This window comes from Hoplias malabaricus, chromosome 12 (genome assembly GCF_029633855.1).
Source record: "Hoplias malabaricus isolate fHopMal1 chromosome 12, fHopMal1.hap1, whole genome shotgun sequence".
Classification (NCBI taxonomy): domain Eukaryota; kingdom Metazoa; phylum Chordata; class Actinopteri; order Characiformes; family Erythrinidae; genus Hoplias; species Hoplias malabaricus.
This window is the reverse complement of record NC_089811.1, coordinates 3267200-3290477: the sequence shown is the minus strand read 5'-3', so window position 1 is coordinate 3290477 and position 23278 is coordinate 3267200. Positions and strand designations below refer to the sequence as shown.

The window sequence follows — 23278 nt, the reverse complement described above, 5'->3', positions numbered from 1 at the left end:
CTACTATACTGGTGTAATGGATTTAGATATGTCATGTAGTCTGTGTGTGTGTGTGTGTGTGTGTTTGTGTTTGTGCTGTCCTAGATGTGCTATTTTCTACTGCCTAATTTTAAATGGTATATATTTTGTGTCTCTGTGCTTATCCCTTCTGTCTGTGAATCTCCTATGTATATCTGTCAATGGGGTGTTTTTTCATTCTTCAGCACTGCTCATGCATGACTGCTCTCAAAGCCAAAGCTTGTAGCTTTGATCTAATTGTAGTAATTGTCCTTTAAGTTCCAGAGGAGGAACCCATACTGATTGAGGAGAAGGAAGCTAAAGGTATTAAAATGCCTCCGTGTTATGTTGTGTAGTCCCACACTGTAATCAGTTAAATGTTGTACGTTTTAAATATCTTTTATAAGATATTTTTCTTTTTCTTGAGTGCCACAACCTTTATTTTCCTTTTAATATTTGTCAGTTTGTCAATAATGACCATTTAATAACTGGAAATGGTTTTATATAATATATAAATATGTATTAATATTTTTTCAAGTACCCGAAGCCAAGAAACCTGTGGAGGAAATAATCACACCAGTTAAGGTGGCAGAACCAAAAGAACGACACACTCCAAAAGGTATGGTCATTAATATTCATGATACACTGGTAAATGTTTGTATAAATGTCACATCTTTACATTGTTTATGGCTCACGCTGTGTATGTCATTGAATCTGTGTCTTGTGAGTCCAAACGATTTTTTCCTGACATTTGTTTTCCTTGTTTGTGTTTTTTTTTGTTTTGTTTTGTTTTGTTTTACATTTTTTCTTGATATCTTTAAAGTACGTGAAGAGGTACCTGCACCTCAGCCAACACCAGTCACTCCCAGTAAAGGTATTTTGTTGTTGTGTTTATATCTTTTAAAGTCATTTAATATGTTTGTCTTGTGTCAGTCCAAAGTACATTTATAGACTCTTGTTTTTTTTTTCGTCCTTGTTTTCAAGGTATGTTGAATAAGGAGTGCATTTCATTGTTTGTCTTTGAAAATGTATCAGTGTTGTATTATGTGTTTTGTGACAAAGTTATTTCGTTTATGGAATGCACTCTTAATATTGTGTTTCTGAAATAATACATGTTTTTTTAACAGTATTTATAATCTGTCTTTCAAAGTTTCTTATTTGTCAAAATGTTTCCTTATGTCAAAAAATTATTGTTGTCATGTTGTCCATGTGTGTTAATGATACTCTTGTCAGAGGTCTTAAGTCTTAATATTTTGTGTCTATTATTACATGAAAAATTGTCAGAACCTACAGCTCCCTTGGTTCCAGAGCCTAAACCCAAGGAACCAGCTGCTAAACCTGCCCCAGCACCTGAGCCCAGGATAGAGGCTAAGCCTGAGCCTGTACCTGAGGCCAAGAAACCAACTCCTGAACCAAAACCTGTTCCTGAGAAGAAACCTGAGTTACCCACAGCCAAAGGTAGTGTCTTTCTCACAAGCTGTGTTGTTTTTGGTTTTTAATCTCTTTTGTATGTTTGTTTGCTTCAAACAGAAATATTGCATCTTGTTTGTGCTGCTTCCGACTTGGAAGTGTTATTTGTCTTGTTTGTCATTGTGTTTGCATTGTTTCATGTCTTGAAACATGAATTAAGAGCAAAATGAATGTTCTTTTAAGTTCCTTTGGCGGTCAGGAAACCAAAACCAACTGAACCAGAGGCACCAAAGCCAGAACCAACCAAACCAGAACCAGCCGTCATAGTTCCTAAGGAAGTAGCTCCTGAAAAAGGTATTAGTTTATGGAATTCATGTGAACTAATGTCTCATTGTACACCTGTCTCTGTGAGTCTTGTGCTGTGTGTGTGTGTGTGTGTGTGTATCTTACTGATTATCAGCCACGTTCTTATAATGAAACCAAATTTTTCAGTGGCATTTTGATTTGTCATACTTGTCCTTTGTTTCATGTAACTTTGTGACCTTTGGGTCAGAAACTACCTTGTTGATGTAAATGATTGTGTCAGTCCAAAGCAGTGCGATTTGAAGCACTGTCTGTAATTGCTGAGTCATGTTGTCTTTAAATGTGAATTAAATCTAAATTTGATGTCATTTTAAGTTCGTGTGGAGGAAGAGAAACGAAAACCAACTGTGCCAGAACCAACAAAACCAGTACCACCTAAACCCAAACCAGAAGCCATTGTGGTTCCTAAGGAGGTGGCTCCTAAGAAAGGTATTCGTTCATGTCTTTCATGTTAGTAGATACATGTTTTCACTTGTGTCTGTGTTGAACTGTTCTGTTACTTGTCACGCTCTTAAGGGAGGACCATGATCCTAAAGTGGCATTTTGTTGACTTAATATTGTCTAGTCTTTTTTTTTTTTTGTACTTTTCAACGATTTTTAGTTTAACAAACTCTTACATACAGTTTATTTTTAAGCATCCTTTTTATTTACCTTCATGTGTAGCCTTTACATGTGCGTTATATAATTTAAATTTCAAGTAGAGGAAGAGAAACCAAAATCAACTCTGCCAGAACCACCAAAACCAGTACCAACTAAACCTGAACCAGAAGCCCTTGTGGTTCCTGAGAAAGTAGCTCCTCCGAAAGGTATTAGTTCATGTTTTTTAATTCATTTATTTATTTATTTTATGTCTGTATATATGTGTTTGTGCATGTGTCTGTGTTGAACTGTCTCATTTTTGCCACAGACTTAAAGGAAAATCCTAATCCCTCAGTGGCATTTTTATGTCTTCTTGTTTCCTTTTTGGTATCTTACACTGATTTATGGGTTGACAAACTCTTAAAACAATGCGATTTGAGGCATTGGCTTTCATGTATTCCAGTTAAATGTGAATTAAAACTAAAATAAATTTCATTTTAAGTTCGTGTGGAGGAAGAGAAACAAAAACCAACTCTGCCAGAACCACCAAAACGAGTACCACCTAAACCTGAACCAGAAGCCATTGTCGTTCCTAAGGAGGTAGCCCCTCCGAAAGGTAATGGTTTATAATTTTTATATCAGAAAATATTCTTATGTGCGTGTGTCTGTGTTGAGTCTGTGTATTATTTGCCACGTTCTTAAGGGAAAATCTTGATCCCACAGTGGCATTGTGCTGACTTGTTGTCCTGTGATTTTTGTTGCTTGCCAACTCTTTGTACAGTGCGATGAGAAGCTTAGAAGCACAGCCTTTAATAGATTAAATGTGTTGCCTTAACATGTGAATTCAAACCAAAATAAATGTTATTTTAAGTTCGAGTGGAGGAAGAGAAAACAAAACCAACTCTGCCAGCACCACCAAAACCAGTACCACCTAAACCTGAGCCAGATGCCATTGTGGTTCCTAAGGAGGTAGCCCCTCCAAAAGGTAATGGTTTATACTTTTATTTTAGAAGAAATTCTGTTGTGTCTATCATGTGTCTGTGCTGAACCTTTGTCTTATTTGCCATGTTCTTAAGGGATCTTTTTTTTTTTGTCCTATAACCTTTTAAATTAGTTCATAATTATTTGAACAGTAGGATTTTAGGTATTGTCTTCAATAGACTTAATGTGTTGCCTTAAATGGGAATTCAAACCAAAGTAAATATCATTTCAAGTTCATGTGGAAGAAGAGAAACGAAAACCAACTCTGCCTGAAAAACCAAAACCACCTAAACCTGAACCAGAAGTCATTGTAGTTCCTGAGAAAGTAGCTCCTCCCAAAGGTATTAGTTCCTTTTTTTTATGTAAGTAGATCTATGTTTGTGTATATGTCTGTGTTGAACTGTCCTCTTTATGAGAGGAGAGAAAAACATGATCCCACAGTGGCATTTTATGTTCCCTTTTTTGTGTCTTGTGTCACTGACTTTTGTGTTGACAAATTCTTAAAAACAATGCCATAAAGTATTGTCTTTCATTTCTTCAAAAATGCTTTAAACGTGAAGCAAAACTTAAATAAATGTCATTTTAAGTTTACATGGAGGAAGAGAAACAAAAACCAGCAGTGCCAGAACCACCAAAACTAGTACCACCTAAACCTGAACCGGAAGCCATTGTGGTTCCTGAGAAAGTAGCTCCTCCGAAAGGTATTAGTTCTTTAATTTCTGTCAATAGATATTTATTCATATGTGTAGAACCACAGTCTTAAAGGAAAAGTATGATCCCACAGTGCCTTTTACTTCTTCTTGTTTTGTGTTTCATGTATCTTACACTGATTCTTTGGTTGACAGACTCTTAAAACAGTGCGATTTGAAGCATTGTCTTTCATTTCTTTAAAGTTGACTTTATATGAGAATTAAAACTAAAATAAATGTCATTTTAAGTTCGTGTGGAGGAAGAGAAACGAAAACCAACTCATCCTGAACTACCAAAACCAGTACCACCTAAACCTGAGCCAGAAGCCATTGTGGTTCCTAAGGAGGTGGCTCCTCCGAAAGGTATAAGTTTGTTTTTTTTATGTCAATCCATATTTGTATGTGCATGTGTCTGTGTTAAACTGCCTTCTTATTTGCCACGCTCTTAAGGGAACACTGAGATCCCATAGTGGCAATTTATTGACTTCTTGTTGTCTTAAACATCTTGTATCTTACACTTATATTCTGGTTGGCAAACTTAATAAGAGTGCAATTTGAAGCATTTTTTTAATATGAATATTCTTCCAAAGTACAAGAACCTTCCAAGAAGCCAGAGATCCCTACATATAAACAGAAAGAAGTTGATCTTGTGCCCAACCTTGAGGAGATTCCTCAGAAGAAAGACACACCTGCTCTCAAAACAGAGGACAAAGTCCCTATTGTGCCTAAAAAGTATAAAGATGAACCTGAGGTCAAACCTGAACCAAAACTTGAGGGGAAGCCTAAGCTGAAACCTGAGGTCAAACCCAAACCTGAGGTTATACCTGTGCTGGTGCCTGAAGTAAAATTGGAACTTGAGATTAAGCCTGAGCCAAAACTCGAAGTTAAACCTAAACCAAAACTTGAAGTCAAACCTGAAGGTAAAGAAGTGGTCAGAGCAAAACCTGAACCTAAGGTTAAGCCTGAGCTTAAACCAGAAGTCAGACCAGAGGCTGAACCCAAAGTTAAGCCTGAGCCTAAACCAGAGGTCAAGCCCAAACCTGAAGTTAAGCATGTGCCGAAACCTGAAGTCAAACCAAAACCTGAGGCTAAACATGAACTGAAACCTGAAGTTAAACCTGAGCCTAAACCTGAAGTCAAACAAGAACCAAAACTTGAGATTAAACCTGAGATCAAACCTGAGGTTAAGCCTGTGCCTAAACCTGACTTGAAGCCTAAGCCAACACCTGAAATCAAGCTTGAACCTAAAACTGAAGTCATACCTGAAGCTAAGCCTGAGATTAAGTTTGAACCTAAAATTGAATTGAAGCAAGAACTCAGACCTGCAGCAGTGAAGGAAAGAGTGTCTCCAGCTGCAAAAGGTAGTGTGTGCATCTCTTACTGTCTTCCTGTCTTCTTCAGTTAATATGATTCTCTTTCCTGTAAACTTCATTGTTTGTTTGTAATGTACATGTGGGTTTGTCTAGCTTCCGATTTGGAAGCATGTGTTATGTCCCTGTGTCTGTTTTATTGCATAGTCTTTAATTAAATCAAAATAAATGTCATTTTAAGTTTACGTGGAGGAAGATAAAGGAGAACCATCTCCGCCAAAACCACCAAAACCAGTACCACCTAAACCTGAACCAGAAGCCTTTGTGGTTCCTAAGGATGTAGCTTCACAGAAAGGTATTAGATCATGTCTTTCATGTTGGGAGATATATGTTTGTGCTTGTGTTTGTGTCATTTGCCACGCTCTTAAAGGAAAACAATGACCACACAGTGGCATTTCTTCTTGTTGTTGTCCAATGTTCTTTGTTTATTTTATCTTACACAGACTTTGACAAACTCTTAAAAAGAACAGTTTAAAGGTTTATCTTTAATTTGAATGTTCTTTCAAAGTACAAGAATCCTGCAAGAAGCCAGAAGTTGCCTCATATATACAGAAAGAAGTGAATGTCATCTCTCCTGTGCTTCAACCAGAGGAGATTCCTCAAAAGAAAGACATCACTTCTGCTCTCACAAAAGAGAAGAAAACTCTTAGAAAAGAAGAGATTCTGCTTCAAAACGAAGATGTCACTCTTGAGCCTAAACCTGAGGTTAAAACAGAACTGAAACATGAGATCGAATCCAAACATGAGATGAAGCCTAAGCTGACACCTGAGATCAAATCTAAACCTGAAGTTATCGCTGAACTGAAACCTGAACTCAAATCTAAACTTGAGGTGAAGTCTGAGCTGAAATCTGATATCAAATCTAAACCTGAGTTTAAGCTTGAACCAAAACCTGAGATCAAATCTAAACCTGAGGTTAAGCCTGAACTGAAACCTGAGATTTTTTTTACACCTGAAGTTATATCTGAGAAGAAACCTGAGATCAAATCTAAACCTGATCTTAAATCTGAACCTAAATATGGGGTCAAACCCAAACTTGAGATTAAGCCTGAGGTCAAACCTGAACCCAAAGCTGAGGTGAAGTACAAATCTAAACCTGAAATTGAACCTGGTACTATACCTGAGCTCAGACCTAAACCTGAGGCTAAGCCTGAGCCCAAAGCTGATGTCAGACCTGAACCTAAACATGAAGTTAAGCCTGAGCTAAAAGCCGATGTCAAACCTGAACAGAAACTTGAAGTTAAACATGAGCCTAAACCTCAGTTCATACCTAAACCTGAAGTTATCCCTGGGCCAAAACCGGAGGTCAAACTTGAACCTAAACCTGAGGTTAAGCCTGAACCAATAACAAAAGTGAAACCAGAACCAGAATTTGAGGTTAAGCCTGAGCTGAAACCTAAATTTGAACCTGAACCTAAGCCTAAACCTGAAGTCAAATCTCAATCTAAACCTGAAACTAAGCACCAGCCTCAACCTGAGATCAAACATGTAGCTAAATTTGACGTTAAGCCTGAGACAAAAGCTAAAGTCAAACCTGAACTTAAGTCCGAAACCAAACCTGAACTTAAGTCCGAAACCAAACCTGAACCAAAACCTGAGCATAAGCTTGAAGTTATGCATGAGCCAAAAACTGTGATCAAACCTGGACCTGAACCTGAAGTTAAGCCTGAAACAAAAGCTAAAGTGAAGCTAAGTGAACCTAAATCTGAGGTTAAACCTGCATTTAAATCTCATGTTAAACCTGAACCCAAATCTGAGATTCAGCCTGAGCTACAAGCTAAATTAGAACCTGAACCTAAGCTTAAACCTGAAGTAATATCTCAGCATAAACCTGAAATTAAGCATCTGCCTAAACCTGAGATTAAACTTGAAGTTAAACCTGAGGATAAGCCTGAACCTAAAGCTAAAATGAAACCTGAATCTAAATCTGAGGTTAAGCCTGAGCTAAAAGCTAAATTAAAACCTGAACCTAAGACTAAACTTGAAGACATATCTCAGCGTGAACATGAAATGAAGCCTCAGCCTAAATCTGTGGTCAAACCTGAAGCTAAATTCGAGGTTAAACCTGAGATAAAAGCTAAAATCAAACAAGAACATATACCCGAGGGCAAACCTGAACTTAAACCTGAGGAAGAAAATAGAAAGAGGGAAGAGGTTTCTCTTAAAAACGAAGTGCATGTAGCACTTGCTTCTAGAGCAAAAGAGAATGGCATTCTTTATGAAAAAAAAGAATTGATTTTATCTTCTGAAGAAGAAGTAATTTCAGAAAAGCTGAAGCTAACACTTATGTCTCAAACTGAAGTAACAAAGGAGAAATTACTGAAGGAAAGAGAGAAGCTTACACCTGCAATGAAAGAAGTGATGTCTCAGCTGATAGAGACAGCTGTGTCAACCCACGAAGAGGACCTTCATCTTGAGAAGAGGGAGGATGTAAAAAAAGTAGAAAAAGATAAAGTAGAATATCTTCTTCATAAGAAAGAAATAGCTCCTGCAATAAAATCTGAAGCAAAGGATGATGTTCAAGTTAAAAAGAAAACTGCTCTTCCTCTGAAGACCAAAGATTTTGTGCCTCTTAAGAAAGAAGTTACTCTTATTCCTACAAAGGAAGACAGATATGCTCCCCAAAAGGACATAACTCCTGCGCAAGGTACAATGGCTACAGACATTCATGAATGCCTCTTAATATATCTTTCTTATATTATTCTTTAAAGTAACTCTTCACATATAAATCTTACTTTGCTGAATGTTCAGTGTTGTCTTTGTGTATTTTTGATCATATCTTCAGGTTGTCACTCTTTTGTTGTATCTTCTTCACACAATCTTAATATCTTTTTACTCGCTAGAGTGATGTGTTATGTCAGATGTGTCTGTAAACCTGTGTCTGTAATGATTTCTCTTACAAACTTCTTAAAGCTGCACCTAATAGAAATTTAAATGTTTTAAGTTCTTACGGAACATCCAAAGGAAGAGCTTCCAAGAAAACTGGATGCAAGCTTTGTCCCTCCAAAGGAGGATAAACAAGCTAAAGGTACAACATAGCCATCTTCATCTTCTTCCATAACCTCTTTCAGTCTGCATTCTTTGTTCTTTTACAGATTCTTATGATCAATGCATGCTTTCACTGTCGTTATTACATAGGTTCAGTGGCATATGAGGCACTCTGCTTGAATCTGGAATTTGTTTCATAATGATTTAAATTGTTGTTTGCAATTTTCCATCCTAAACTTTATATTAGTGAGAGTTTTGCATATCACATCATGTTGTTCAGTATATTGAGATTATGGTAAAATACTGCTCTTCAGATGAACAGTTTTTTTTTTTTACCTTGTAACATGATTGAATATGCCATCAGTTTACTTAACTTTATGGAGTTTTTTCAAGAAACTACTTTAAATACTTGTGTAATGTCTTCTTGAAAACTCTTGAGCATAATCTGTGCCTCTCACAATCCTCTTATTTTCTCTTGTTGCTGCATATTTTTACATTCAACTCAGAATGTCGAGAATATACCCATCTCAACAGAGCAGCACAAGTTAAATCTTCACTGATTTTAAAGGGAAAACCAATCATTTCAACTTTGATGAAAAAGGATTCTTACAAAGAGGAAGCTGAAATCCCAGAAGATTTACAACAGATGGAAATATCTTGTGAGAGAGTACATATTTCAGACATTGAACGCTCAGAAATATTGCAAGATCTTTCAGCTAAGTTTGATATTCCACCAGTAACAAAACCAACAAGCATAAATGAAGATAATTACATTGAAGACCAATCATCTTCTGATGAGACAATTTCCAGAAAGGGAAGAACAGGAGGTACAAGGGCCAGAGTCGAAAGAGTGCCAGAACTGGATGAAGATATTGCCTCTAAAATAGCTAAACAAGAAACAATTCAGAGAGGTACTAAGAAAAGTATCCTGGCAGATAAAGAGGATTTAGCAAAACAAAAGTCTTCTGAAGGAGAACTTGCAATGAACAAATTAGAACCTCATGATGAAAAGTACTTCCAAAGACCTAAAGATGGTGTTACAACAACAGAAGTTTTAAAAAGAAAGATTATCCAATCTAAAAATAATTTACAGATAGATGAAGACCAAAGAGTAGGAGATTTTCCAAGTATTAACAGATGCACTATACTAAAGAAACGAGAAACCGTTGAAGAACTGGCAAGGCAGGGGAATGTCCAACAGAAAGTTACTGTCCGAGTGAAAGAAACAGGCCATGAGAGACTATGGCCTGCACCAATGTGTGTAGTAGAGTCTTTAGTGTCTGATAATGAAAAATCTGAAATTATCTCCTTACAGCATGACAAGCTATCTAAGACAGAAATGTATTCTCTTGAAAAGGATCATGCAGTCACATCATCAAGAGAGAGTCCATTAACAGTAGCAGAAGTTTTTACACAATCTTTAGAAGAGGGTTCAGTAACTAGAGACAAACAAGAATTGAATAAAGCCAAATGTATAACCACCAAACATGCAAAACCTCATTTTATAGATATGACAGGAAATCAGGGAATTACTTCCAGTTTCACAGATACACCAGCTAGGGATGCAAGACAGGACTTTACAGAAAGAGAAGAGATTCTGTCCCCAATTTTAAAATCAAGTGTTCACTTAGACACTCACACAGATTTTCACAAACTATTAGTAACAGCAGAGAACTGGGATCAGACTGATAATCAAAAGAGTTTGAGTGCCAAGGATGGCAATATGATATCTAGGGAACAGCCAAAGGCTTTTCAGAACATTGCACAAATCAAAGAGAAAATTGAGCTGCCAGAAACATCAAAAATAGAAATCCTTCCACAGAGCAGACTTTGGCAACAAGTGGAAGATGAACAACTAGTACCACAGGAACTTAAGTTATCCCAAGATGTTTCAGCATCATGCCAGAGTAGCACAGAAACCGTTACACCTAGCAGTGATGTACAGAAGCACTTTCCACCAAAAGAAGAGGCCATTCTTCCAAAAATATTTGATAAAGGTATTGCTCTCTCAGAAAAGGTTTTTTTGCCAAAACATGTAGATGTCCATGCCAAATTGACTGATATTAAAGAAATCTCTTTAGAATTAAGTGAAAAAATAAGTAAGGATGAAACATCCACAAAAGTAGAACCAAAGGCTTCACAGAAAAAGAGGATTTCATCAGGAAAAGAAGAGGTATCTCCCCAAAGGGACACTGCATTAATTAAATTAGAGGTGCCTACCGATATAAAAGAAAAGCCTGTTGCAGATACACCAGTATTTTCCACTGCACGGCCTTCTAGTATTGAGTTTCAGTTCCCTTATGAAGAAAAGACTCTCCCTGAAATACACAGACTTGACAGAAATCTTGTTCCTGAAAAAACAAAAATTAAAAAGAAATATCAGTCTGAGACTTCTCAAGATTACTCTGTAAAACCGTTCAAACAAGATGTGCATTCTGCAGAACACTTTAACAAAAAACAGTGTCTTGGTCAGATAGTATTACTACCACCATCAGTGGACAATGAAGGAATACAGGTTAAGTTTCATGATCTGTCAAATGAGGATTCATCCAGAGTCACTGTTTCTGATCAGAAAGCAGAGCTCTTTCAGAAGTCCAAAGAAGCAGAGATCCTAAAACCTGATTTTTCTAGCATTACTGACAGAATGGATATAAATAAATTTATAGGCCCACCACAGGAAAAGACACTCCTTCAAGAAGAAATATCTCATGGATCAAAGGATGTAGTTTTACCACCACATAAAACTGAACAAATTTCTAAAATTCTTCTGAAATCTCAAAGTGGTGACCTTAAAGGAGATCCTTCCACTAAACCAGATGAGCGACAAGTACCACAGAAATCTGTGTTATCCCAAGATATTTCAGCATCATTCCAGAGTAGCACAGGAACAGTTAAACCTAGCAGTGCTATACAGAAGTATTTTCCACCAAAAAAAGAGGATATTCTTTCAAAAGAATTTTATAAAGTTATTGCTCCGTCAGAAAGGGATTCATTGCCAAAACATGTAGATGTCCATGACAAATTGACTGATATTAAAGAAATCACTTTAGAATTAAGTGAAAAAATAAGTAAGGATGAAACATCCACAAAAGTAGAACCAAAGGCTTCACAGAAAAAGAGGATTTCATCAGGAAAAGAAGAGGTAACTCCCCAAAGGGGCACTGCATTAATTAAATTAGAGGTGCCTACCGATATAAAAGTAAAGCATGTTGCAGATACACCAGTATTTTCCACTGCACAACCTTCTAGTATTGAGATTCAGTTCCCTTATGAAGAAAAGACTCTTCCTGAAATACACAGACTTGACAGAATTCTTGTTCCTGAAAAAACAAAGATTAAAAAGAAATATCAGACTTTTTCTTCTCAAGATTACTCTGTAAAACCGTTTAAACAAGTTGTGCATTCTGTAGAAGACCTTAACGAAAAACAGTGTCTTGGTCAGAAAGTATTACTACCACAATCAGTGGATAATGAAGGAATACAGGTTAAGTTTCATGATCTGTCAAAAGATGATTCATCCAGAGTCACTGTTTCTGATCAGAAAGCAGAGCTCTTTCAGAAGTCCAAAGAAGCAACGTTCCTAAAACCTGATATTTCTAGCATTACTGACAGAATGGATATAAAGAAATTTATAGGCCCACCACAGGAAAAGACACTGATTCAAGAAGAAATATCTCATGAATCAAAGGATGTAATTTTACCACCACATAAAACTGAACAAATTTCTAAAACTCTTCTGAAATCTCAAAGTGGTGACCGAACGGGAGATCCTTCCACTAAACCAGATGAGCGACAAGTACCACAAGAACCTGTGTTATCCCAAGATGTTTCAGCATCATTCCAGAGTAGCACAGGAATCGTTAAACCTAGCAGTGCTGTACAGAAGTATTTTCCACCAAAAGAAGAGGATATTCTTTCAAAAGAATTTTATAAAGTTATTGCTCCCTCAGAAAGGGATTCATTGCCAAAACATGTAGATGTCCATGACAAATTGACTGATATTAAAGAAATCACTTTAGAATTAAGTGAAAAAATAAGTAAGGATGAAACATCCACAAAAGTAGAACCAAAGACTTCACGGAAAAAGAGGATTTCATCAGGAAAAGAAGAGGTAACTCCCCAAAGGGACACTGCATTAATTAAATTAGAGGTGCCTACCGATATAAAAGAAAAGCATGTTGAAGATACACCAGTATTTTCCACTGCACGACCTTCTTGTAGTGAGATTCAGTTCCCTTATGAAGAAAAGACTCTTCCTGAAATACACAGACTTGACAGAAATCTTGTTCCTGAAAAAACAAAGATTAAAAATAAATATCAGTCTGAGACTTCTCAAGATTACTCTGTAAAACCGTTCAAACAAGTTGTGCATTCTGTAGAAGACCTGAATGAAAAACAGTGTCTTGGTCAGAAAGTATTACTACCACCATCAGTGGACAAAGAAGGAATACAGGTTAAGTTTCATGATCTGTCAAATGAGGATTCATTCAGAGTCACTGTTTCTGATCAGAAAGCAGAGCTCTTTCAGAAGTCCAAAGAAGCAAAGATCCTAAAACCTGATTTTTATGGCATTACTGACAGAATGGATATAAAGAAATTTATAGGCCCACCACAGGAAAAGACACTGATTCAAGAAGAAATATCTCATGAATCAAAGGATGTAGTTTTACCACCACATAAAACTGAACAAATTTCTAAAACTCTTCTGAAATCTCAAAGTGGTGACCTTAACGGAGATCCTTCCACTAAACCAGATGAGCGACAAGTACCACAGAAATCTGTGTTATCCCAAAATATTTCTGCATCATTCCAGAGTAGCACAGGAACAGTTAAACCTAGCAGTGCTGTACAGAAGTTTTTTCCACCAAAAGAAGAGGATATTCTTTCAAAAGAATTTTATAAAGTTATTGCTGCGTCAGAAAGGAATTCATTGCCAAAACATGTAGATGTCAGTGACAAATTGACTGATATTAAAGAAATCACTTTAGAATTAAGTGAAAAAAGAAGTAAAGTTCAAAGATCCACAAAAGTAGAACCAAAATCCCCACAGAAAAAGAGGACTTCATTCGGAAAAGAAGAGGTATCTCCCCAAATGTGCAGTACATTAATTAAATTAGAGCTGCCTACTGATATAAAAGAAAAGCATGTTGTAGATGCACCAGTATTTTCTACTACACAACCATCTACTAGTGAGATTCAGTTCCCTTATGAAGAAAATACTTCTCCTGAAATACATATACTCGACAGAAATCTTGTTCCTGAAAAAACAGAGATAACTAAAAAGAAATATCAGTCTGAGCCTTCTCAAGATTACTCTGTAAAACCGTTCAAACAAGTTGTGCATTCTGCAGTACACCTTAACGAAAAACAGTGTCTTGGTCAGAAAGTATTACTACCACAATCAGTGGACAAAGAAGGAATAAAGGTTAAGTTTCATGATCTGTCAAATGAGGATTCATCCAGAGTCACTGATTCTGATCAGAAAGCAGAGCTCTTTCAGAAGTCCAAAGATGCAAAGATCCTAAAACCTGATTTTTCTAGCATTACTGACAGAATGGATATAAAGAAATTTATAGGGCCACCACAGGAAAAGACACTGATTCAAGGAGAAATATCTCATGAATCAAAGGATGTAGTTTTACCACCACATAAAACTGAACAAATTTCTAAAACTCTTCTGAAATCTCAAAGTGGTGAACTTAACGGAGATCCTTCCACTAAACCAGATGAGCGACAAGTACCACGAGAACCTGTGTTATCCCAAGATATTTCTGCATCATTCCAGAGTAGCACAGTAACAGTTAAACCTAGCAGTGCTGTACAGAAATATTTTCCACCAAAAGAAGAGGATATTCTTTCAAAAGAATTTTATAAAGTTATTGCTCCCTCAGAAAGGGATTCATTGCCAAAACATGTAGATGTCCATGACAAATTGACTGATATTAAAGAAATCACTTTAGAATTAAGTGAAAAAATAAGTAAGGATGAAACATCCACAAAAGTAGAACCAAAGGCTTCACAGAAAAAGAGGATTTCATTGGGAAAAGAAGAGGTATCTCCACAAAGGGGCAGTACATTAATTAAATTAGAGGTGCCTACCGATATAAAAGTAAAGCATGTTGCAGATACACCAGTATTTTCTACTTCACAACCATCTACTAGTGAGATTCAGTTCCCTTATGAAGAAAATACTTTTCCTAAAATACACATACTCGACAGAAATCTTGTTCCTGAAAAAACAGAGATAACTAAAAAGAAATATCAGTCTGAGTCTTCTCAAGATTACTCTGTAAAACCGTTCAAACAAGTTGTGCATTCTGTAGAAGACCTGAATGAAAAACAGTGTTTTGGTCAGAAAGTATTACTACCACCATCAGTGGACAATGAAGGAATACAGGTTAAGTTTCATGATCTGTCAAAAGATGATTCATCCAGTGTCACTGATTCTGATCAGAAGACAGAGCTCTTTCAGAAGTCTAAAGAAGCAAAGATCCTAAAACCTGATTTTTCTAGCATTACTGACAGAATGGATATAAAAAAAATTATAGGCCCACCACAGGAAAAGACACTCATTCAAGAAAAAATATCTCATGGATCAAAGGATGTAGTTTTACCACCACATAAAACTGAACACACTTCTAAAATTCTTCTGAAATCTCAAAGTGGTGACCGAACGGGAGATCCTTCCACTAAACCAGATGAGCGACAAGTACCACAGGAACCTGTGTTATCCCAAGATGTTTCAGCATCATTCCAGAGTAGTACAGAGACCGTTAAACCTAGCAGTGCTGTACAGAAGTATTTTCCACCAAAAGAAGATATTTTTTCAAAAAGGTTTGAGGTGCCTACCAATATAAAAGAAAAGCATGTTGCAGATACACCAGTATTTTCTACTACAAAACCATCTACTAGTGAGATTCAGTTCCCTTATGAGGAAAATACTTCTCCTGAAATACACATACTTGACAGAAATCTTGTTCCTGAAAAAACAGAGATAACTAAAAAGAAATATCAGTCTGAGTCTTCTCAAGATAACTCTGTAAAACCATTCGAACAAGTTGTGCATTTTGCAGGAGACCTAAATGAATACTTGTTTCTTGGTCAGAAAGTGTTAATACCACCATCAGTGGACAATGAAGGAATACAGGTAAAGTTTCAAGATCTGTCAAAAGATGATTCATCCAGAGTCACTGTTTCTGATCAGAGGACAGAGCTCTTTCAGAAGTCTAAAGAAGCAGATGTCCTAAAACCTGATTTTTCTAGCATTACTGACAGAATGGAAATAAAGAATATTATAGACCCACCAAAGGAAAAGACACGTATTCAAGAAGAAATATCTCATGGATCAAAGGATGTAGTTTTACCGCCTCATAAAACTGGACAATTTCCTAAAACTCTTCTGAAATCTCAACGTGAGGACCTTAAGGAAGATCCTTCCGCTAAACCTGGCATTCCATGGAAGACACCAAAATATTTTTCAGAAGATGCCACATTCAGTAAAATGGAACTCTGTCTTAGTGAGGAGGAACAATCTTTGAGAAGAAAAGAAATCTCTTTAAAAGTGAAGCCAAAGGATCTGTTAAAGGAAAACGTATCTACTCTTCAAATAGCACCAACTTTGAGAGGTATTTCAAATACTCTTGCGTGCTTATTGTATCGAACACTCTTATAACAGCTCTTGAGCATTCTTAACCCCTTGGGTGTTTTCGGTGTCAGACCCACCTCTTGATTGCTCTAATTTGTCTTGTAATTTGTCAGTGGTTCACCAGTCCATTCACATGCTCAAATGCAGTTGGCCTTTTCCGTCAGTGTCCTCTTATGCTACATATCCCTCTCTGAACTGAAATGCCACAAACTTTACATCTCATACTCCATGGTCTGTGTTTGTAGTCTTTCTTTGTTTGTGTCAAACTCTTTGTGCTAAAACAGTCAAGGGATTCACAAACTACCACTGCATAGCAAATGCAGTTTGTAACATTATTTCATATGTTTTCTAAAGTGCCTGAACCAGAGAAGAAGGCTCCTACAGAAAAGGCCCCTGTTCCCTTGGGACGAGAGGAAATTGCTCCCAAAGGTACATTATACAGTGCTCCAAATCTTACTCTTACTTTTTTTGTGAAATATGTTTTGTCTTTTTATGTATAGTGTGTTTCTGGAACACTTGTTTTCGGGGCTTCTATCTGCTGTTTGTAAATTCTTCTATAAAAGCTTTGTTAAATAACATATAATACTTTTCCACAGTTGAAAAGAAACCATCTCCTGAACCTGCAATTTTGCCAGAGGCAAAGAAACTCTCTCCGCCTGAAGGTACTTTTGTGTTTCTTGTTTTAATTTTGTCCGCATTTAACATCTATCTGTTGTCTGTTTCTTAGTCATTAATATATGTTGAGTGAGTCCTTCTAAGTGTGATGTTTTTTATACTGTCCAGTGTTTAAAATTTAATGTCGTGAACCTATCCCTGATATGGGATATGGCCAAGCAGGCTAAATTGTGTGTGTTTTTTTTTGCCACTGTTCATGTAGTTGTAAAGAGGTCTTTAACCTCATCATCACCTTTCTTAACTTTGAATGGCCCACAGCTGAAAGAAAAGTATCACCAGAACCTGCGGCTGTGCCATTAGAGAAGAAAATTTCTCCCACAGAAGGTACTTTATTCATTAGTAATCCTCTTAAATAGGTGTCAGCATGTTTTTAATGTAGGTTTATGCCTTGCTGAGGTACAAAATACATGTATTGTATTTTGTATGCATTGCATTTACTAATCTAAATATGCGTTAATTTACAAAAATATGTTGCATTAACTTGCTTTGTGTGATTATTTCTGAAAAATATTCTTGTATTTCTTGATTAAAACTTAACTACACTTGACTGACTGAACTACAACTCCAGAAGCTCCACAAGTGATATCAGTCCAGTCAAGGAGCATACTTCTATACTTTTAAAATAGAAATTATACATCAATTCTTCTGCATCAAATCTACAGGGGCCACAAAATCCAACAAACCTCATACAAATGGAAGTTATATATATATATATATATATATATATATATATATATATATATATATATATATATATATGGGTTTTAAAAGAGGTTTGATATAATTCTTAAGCTGAATCAGCAATATCTTTTAAATTCAAGAGAAGAGAAAGAAGACTGAAGACAAAATAATGTTTTACATGTGATAAAGACCAAGGAAGAAAAGAACACCATGGTTGTACAGGATAAAGCCTCATTGTTACTTGCTGGAGAATCATAGTGAAATTCTTATGAAATTTCTTTGACATATCTTTCAAATTATTTTGAAGTACCTACATCTCAAGAGTCTGATGTACCAGAGACAGTTCCAAAAGAAGAACAGATACCTCTTGAAAGTACTGAGAGCAGAGTATCTTAATAGTTCAAGTGCAAAATAGTTTTGCATGCTTATATTATCCTCTTATGTGTAATAAAAAGGGTAAGTCACGTTTAAGTTCAAATAAGTACAAATTAATTTATTTCACTGTTAAAACTATTTATTTGCACCGCATGGACTGACTTATTATCTTATCATTCTAATGGCTTCACTGTTCACAGTTTAATAAAAAATACTGGCAGTTTTATTGAATGCTGACTGTATGAAAAGCTATTTTTAATATACTATTCTCCTTCTCCATTAACATATATTATTCCACTCGATGCCCTTACATACATATTAATATTTTTTTCTGTAAAAATACCTGTTTTAAATGTTGCTTGGCTAATTATTTTATCAGATGCTGAAAAAGGACCAGTTGCTGCACCTGGACCTGTGAGGAAAGGTATGATCTGTGAATTCACTTCCATTACGTTCACTGGTGTAATAATTGAAATACACATTTTTCAAATTATGTTCCTCAAGTACAACTGGAATTGAAAATTGTTCTACAATGTGCTGTCACTTTGTGTTTGTGTATTTTGTTTCTATTGTATTGTAATTCCTGGTGTCCTGTATGTCCTAGTCTTTGTTGTTACTTTTGTTTTGTCATTCTGTGATTTGCCCAGGGAACCTGGACAAAATGTTACTGTGTTTGTTGTGTACGTTTTTTTATTGTGTCGGTGTGGTTTGTTTTCGCTCTAAAATGTGATGAATTTCCAAATCTAAAGGGAAAATTCCTAAAAAGGAGGAAGAAAAGCTAGAAATTCCAACTTTAAAGAAAACTACTAGGACTCCCAAAATCAAAGAAGAAGAACAAGAAATGGTAAAACTGAAGAAGGTTCATAAGCCATCACCGGAACAAATTGAAGAACCCAAGAAAGTCTTTGCCGAAGCTGTCACTGGGGTTTTACTTACTGAGAGCTATGAAGCTGAAATGTATTATGAGAAACATGAAAGAATCAAGAGACCTGAAGAAATTAAACCTGAAAAAGACAAAAAGAAACCAGCAGAGATTGATAAAAAAGAACCAGAGAAAATAAAGCCAGAAGAGAAATTGGAAGAAAAACCAGAGATAAAAAAAGTAGCAAAGGTTCAAAAACAAGATACACCTGATGAACCCAGTCTGGCGCTGAAGAAAATAAAGAAATTACCTCCTGAAACGAAAGAACAAGAATCAATTAAGTTAAAACCTTTTGAAAAACCCAGAAAAACAGTGGCAGAGTCTGAAAAAGACTCTAAAAAGGAACCAAAGGAAAGAGAACCTATATCTTTTGAACGAGACAGGGAGCCAATTAGTTTTGAGAAAGGTGAACGACCTCAGAAGGAGCCTGTGCACAAAGAGCCTGAGGTCCCCAAGAAAATAGAGGAGCCTTCTAAAGCCAAAGAAAAGGAACCAGATGAGGCTGTGCATAAACCTGTTGATAGAGCTAAAAAGAAAGAGGAAGACCAAGAACCTGAAATACCATCTTGGAAAGGCAAGAGAATCCCTAAAAAAGAGGAAGAGCCAGAGAAGATTCAATTAAAGCCATTTGCCAAAAAGCCGTCAGCAATACCAAAAGAAAAAGAAGCTCCAGAGCCAAAAGAAAAAGTGCCTACAAAAATTTCACCACCCCTTAAGGTGCCAAAGGAAGAAATTTCAAAAGAACCAAAAGCTCCTCCAAAAGATGTTGAGAAGCAAAAAATAACCGAGAAAGAGATTGAAAAAAGACCTGTAGAGAAAGCTCAAGTAGAAGAAAAGAAGGAGCCTCCCAAAAAGGTAACTCCTGTAGAAAAGGATGTACCACTAAAGAAAGAAGAGAAGAAGCCTCTAGTGATTAAAAAAGGCAGTTTGCCCAAGGAGCCTGAAAAGAAAGAAGAAATTGTACTAAAACCTGTTGAAGTGCCAAAGAAGGATTTGGAGCCAAAAAAGACTCCATCACCCAAAGTTGACCAAACCAAGCCAATTGAATTGACTCCTGTGGAGAGGAAACCAAGTGCCGGTGTGACTAAAAAACCACTCCAAGAAAAGGTTTCGCCCAAAGAACCATTTGAATCTGTTTCCCTGAAAAGGGTGCCAAAGAAAGTTTCACCTAAGGAAGAACCAGCTGAAAAGGTTCCTGCATCAAAAGGAAAGGAAGATGTTCCCATCATTAAAGAGCTATCTCCTGGAGCTGTGCAGTTGAGAAAAGTCCCGACCCAAATGGAAGATGAAGTATTTGAAGAAGAGATGATTGAGGCTGAAGATGAGGATGAAGAAGAGACTTGGGGATGGGAGCTTGCTCCTCAAGAGAGTTATGGCTCTGAGGACTATGAGTATTTGGAGGAAGATGCACTTGAGACTCCAGGGATGCCAGGAGGTAGACGAGGTGAGAGGGGTGGCTTTGGCTCCTCACCACTGAATGTCTTTTTTCCCTCCTCTGGACATCAAATCTTGTTATTTGTACCATGAATAATTGTCATATCCATCTTCATAATCTTCATGTTCATAATTAAAATCTACATCTTGTTTGTCTTCATTGATGTTGCATGTTGTCTTTTAGTGTACTCTTGTCCATACGATACCTTTAACCACTGTGGTCAATCCATTAGTGCTGTCTAACAGTTCAATTGGTAGCATGGTTTTCATCATCCTCATGAGTCATACCCAATCGATAATATTTTTATCCCCTCACATTTTCATTTGTGGTAGTTATTATACATGATATATGCAGTGTAGACATTTAGTCATGGACATTTGCATACCCTTGAGTTGGAAATAATTTTTGTTGTGTTTGGTCAGAGGGCACACCCAAAGAGGAAGCTGGCAGAGGTAGAGGTTTGAGACGTAAGTACTTTACATGTAAAATTTTCTATGCACAGTTTATTATTTGCCATTATTCTTTCATTTCTACTTTGCATGTTTTACCATTTTATGTAATTTCACCCTTTTTAAATTCATCTTTCAGTTGGCTGGAACCTGAATTGCCTATCTGATCCTTTTTTCTCTTTGTTTTTCTAATTATATAATTATTCACATATATACAATATAATTTATACAAATAAATTAAGTAAAAATTTCTTCGGTGTGTCATTTAAGTGGTATTTAACAACACAATCTTATTGATTCTCAGCACGAAAAACTCCATCACCTGGTGATGTTGGACGAGGAAGAGGACTGAAACCTGGAGCAGGAGGTGAAAAACCTCCAGGGGAGGCACCGTTTGGTTTTCAACTCAAAGCTGTTCCACTGAAGTTTGTGAAGGAACTAGAAAACATTGTTTTGCAAGAAGCTGAATCTATTGGTTCATCAGCTGTATTTGAGTGCCAGATTTCTCCCTCTACTGCTATTACCACATGGATGAAGGATGGAAGCAACCTGAGGGAGAGTCCAAAGCACAAGTTTACCTCTGATGGCAAAGATCGCAAACTGGCCATCATTGATGTCCAGCTCTCTGACACTGGAGAGTACACATGTGTTGCCAAGCTTGGGAATAAAGAGAAGACCTCTACTGCCAAACTTATTGTAGAAGGTAATATATGTAAATTCTATTGGAAAATTCAGGGATTCAAAATGTTCAAAAAGTTGTGGGAGTAGTTAAATATATAAATAAATCTCAAAGGTGATTTTGTTTTGTACTTTTTCTTTTGTAGAGTTGCCTGTGAGATTCACCAACACATTGGAGGAAGAGACATCTGTCATCAAGGGACAACCCTTATATTTGACCTGTGAACTGAGCAAAGAGAGGAATGTGGTCTGGAAGAAAAATGGAATACCAATCTCACCAATTCCTGGCAAGCTTGCCATCAATGTTATTGGACTGCAACATGCGATCACAATTCAAGACTCAAATGATGACGATGCTGCCATTTACACATGCGAATGCGAGAACATTCAGACACAGACAAATGTCAAAGTCATTGGTATGTGCAAGTGCAAATATTATTTCTCTTATCTGCTGGAAGTTCTTTAATTTGTTTACTCAATGAGGTTTTTAATCTGCAGAAATCATTAGAGACTGGCTGGCGAAGCCGCTGAGGGACCAACATGTGAAACCAAAGGCCACTGCTACCTTTAAGTGTGCGCTTGTCAAGGACACTCCTAACTGGAAGTGGTTCAAGGGCAATGAAGAAATTCCTGTTGAACCTACAGATAAGACCGAAGTCAAGAAAGATGGAAATGACATCACTCTGACCATCAAGAATGCTCAACCAAATGATGCTGGCCAGTACTCCATTGAAGTTGAAGGCCGTATATACCCTGCCAAACTCACTCTTGGAGGTTTGTGAGACTAGCGAATTAAATCTCACAGTGCATTTGGGATTTGTATTGTATAAACCTTAAGGTTCTTTTCCATTTTTATAAACAGAGCGTGAAGCTGAGATCCTGAAACCCCTTGATAGTGTGGAGGTGGTTGAGAAGGAGGAGGCTAAGTTTGATACTGAAATCTCTGAAGATGATGTGCCTGGTGAATGGAAGCTTAAAGGGCAGGTTCTAACAAGGTCACCGGTAAGACATGACTTAAATTTGACATGGTTATTGGCAGCTGTACATGAGTCATTTTTAAGAACTGAAATGATTTAAGTTTCTTTTGTTTTCCAAGACATGTGATATCAAAGCAGAAGGAAAGAAACGATTCCTTACTTTGAAAAATGTGCAGCTGGACCAGGCTGGAGAAGTTTCCTACCAAGCTCTGAATGCCATCACAAGTGCAATGCTCACGGTTAAAGGTAGGTTGATTTATAAAAATAAATATAAGCAATTTTGCATCCATGACCTGAAGTCGGTAACCTTTGATGAATCTTGAAAATATATTTTATATTGATAACATTCATTCAAATCCCCAGAAATCGAAATGGACTTCACAGTCCCACTAAAGGACATTACGGTACCTGAAAAGAAACAGGCAAAGTTTGAGTGTACCATCACTAAGGATGTGCCTAAAGTGATGTGGTATAGAGGATCTGATATTATAGTATCAGATCAGAAATATGATATTATTGATGATGGAAAGAAACACATGTTGGTCATAAACCAATGTGAGTTTGATGATGAGGGAGAATATACTGTTGAGGTCTTGGGTAAAAGATCAACAGCAAAACTGACAGTAGAGGGTAAGTTATGGTTCAATATATTACAGTCTTCCCATCCATCCATCCATCCCTCCATCCAAGCTGTTCCATTCAAGTCATCCCATTCATCATAGGTGTTGAATCATCTAGCCTAGGTTTCATTCATATAACTTCACTGGTTATGTGTTAAAGGTATGAGACTGAAGTTTATCTCGCCGATGTCGGATCAAACTGTGAAGGAAGGTCAAACAGCTCGGTTTGAGCTTGAGCTCTCTCACGAGAATGTACCAGTGACTTGGTACAAAAATGAAACCAAACTGCATCCAAGCAGAACGGTGCTTACACATGTCGACGGAAAGAGACAAATATTAGAGCTTAAGGAAGTGACTCTAGATGATACTTGCCAAATAAAGGCAGAGGTTAAAGGACTGTCAACTACAGCAAACCTAACGGTCTTAGGTAATCTTTTATGGGGT

At 36.8% G+C, this 23278-nt stretch overlaps 1 protein-coding gene across 1 annotated transcript in view; it reads left to right on the top strand.

Annotated features, from left to right (window-relative positions):
• ttn.2 (titin, tandem duplicate 2) overlaps window positions 1-23278 on the top strand; it is a 173622-nt gene that overhangs the window by 65064 nt on the left and 85280 nt on the right. The window contains exons 70-78 of the mRNA XM_066641306.1: window positions 18133-18177; window positions 20533-20577; window positions 20864-21262; window positions 21384-21653; window positions 21736-22011; window positions 22100-22239; window positions 22334-22460; window positions 22578-22844; window positions 22995-23261. Coding sequence (XP_066497403.1) covers window positions 18133-18177; window positions 20533-20577; window positions 20864-21262; window positions 21384-21653; window positions 21736-22011; window positions 22100-22239; window positions 22334-22460; window positions 22578-22844; window positions 22995-23261 — 1836 coding nt within the window. The remainder of the gene's footprint in view (window positions 1-18132; window positions 18178-20532; window positions 20578-20863; window positions 21263-21383; window positions 21654-21735; window positions 22012-22099; window positions 22240-22333; window positions 22461-22577; window positions 22845-22994; window positions 23262-23278) is intronic.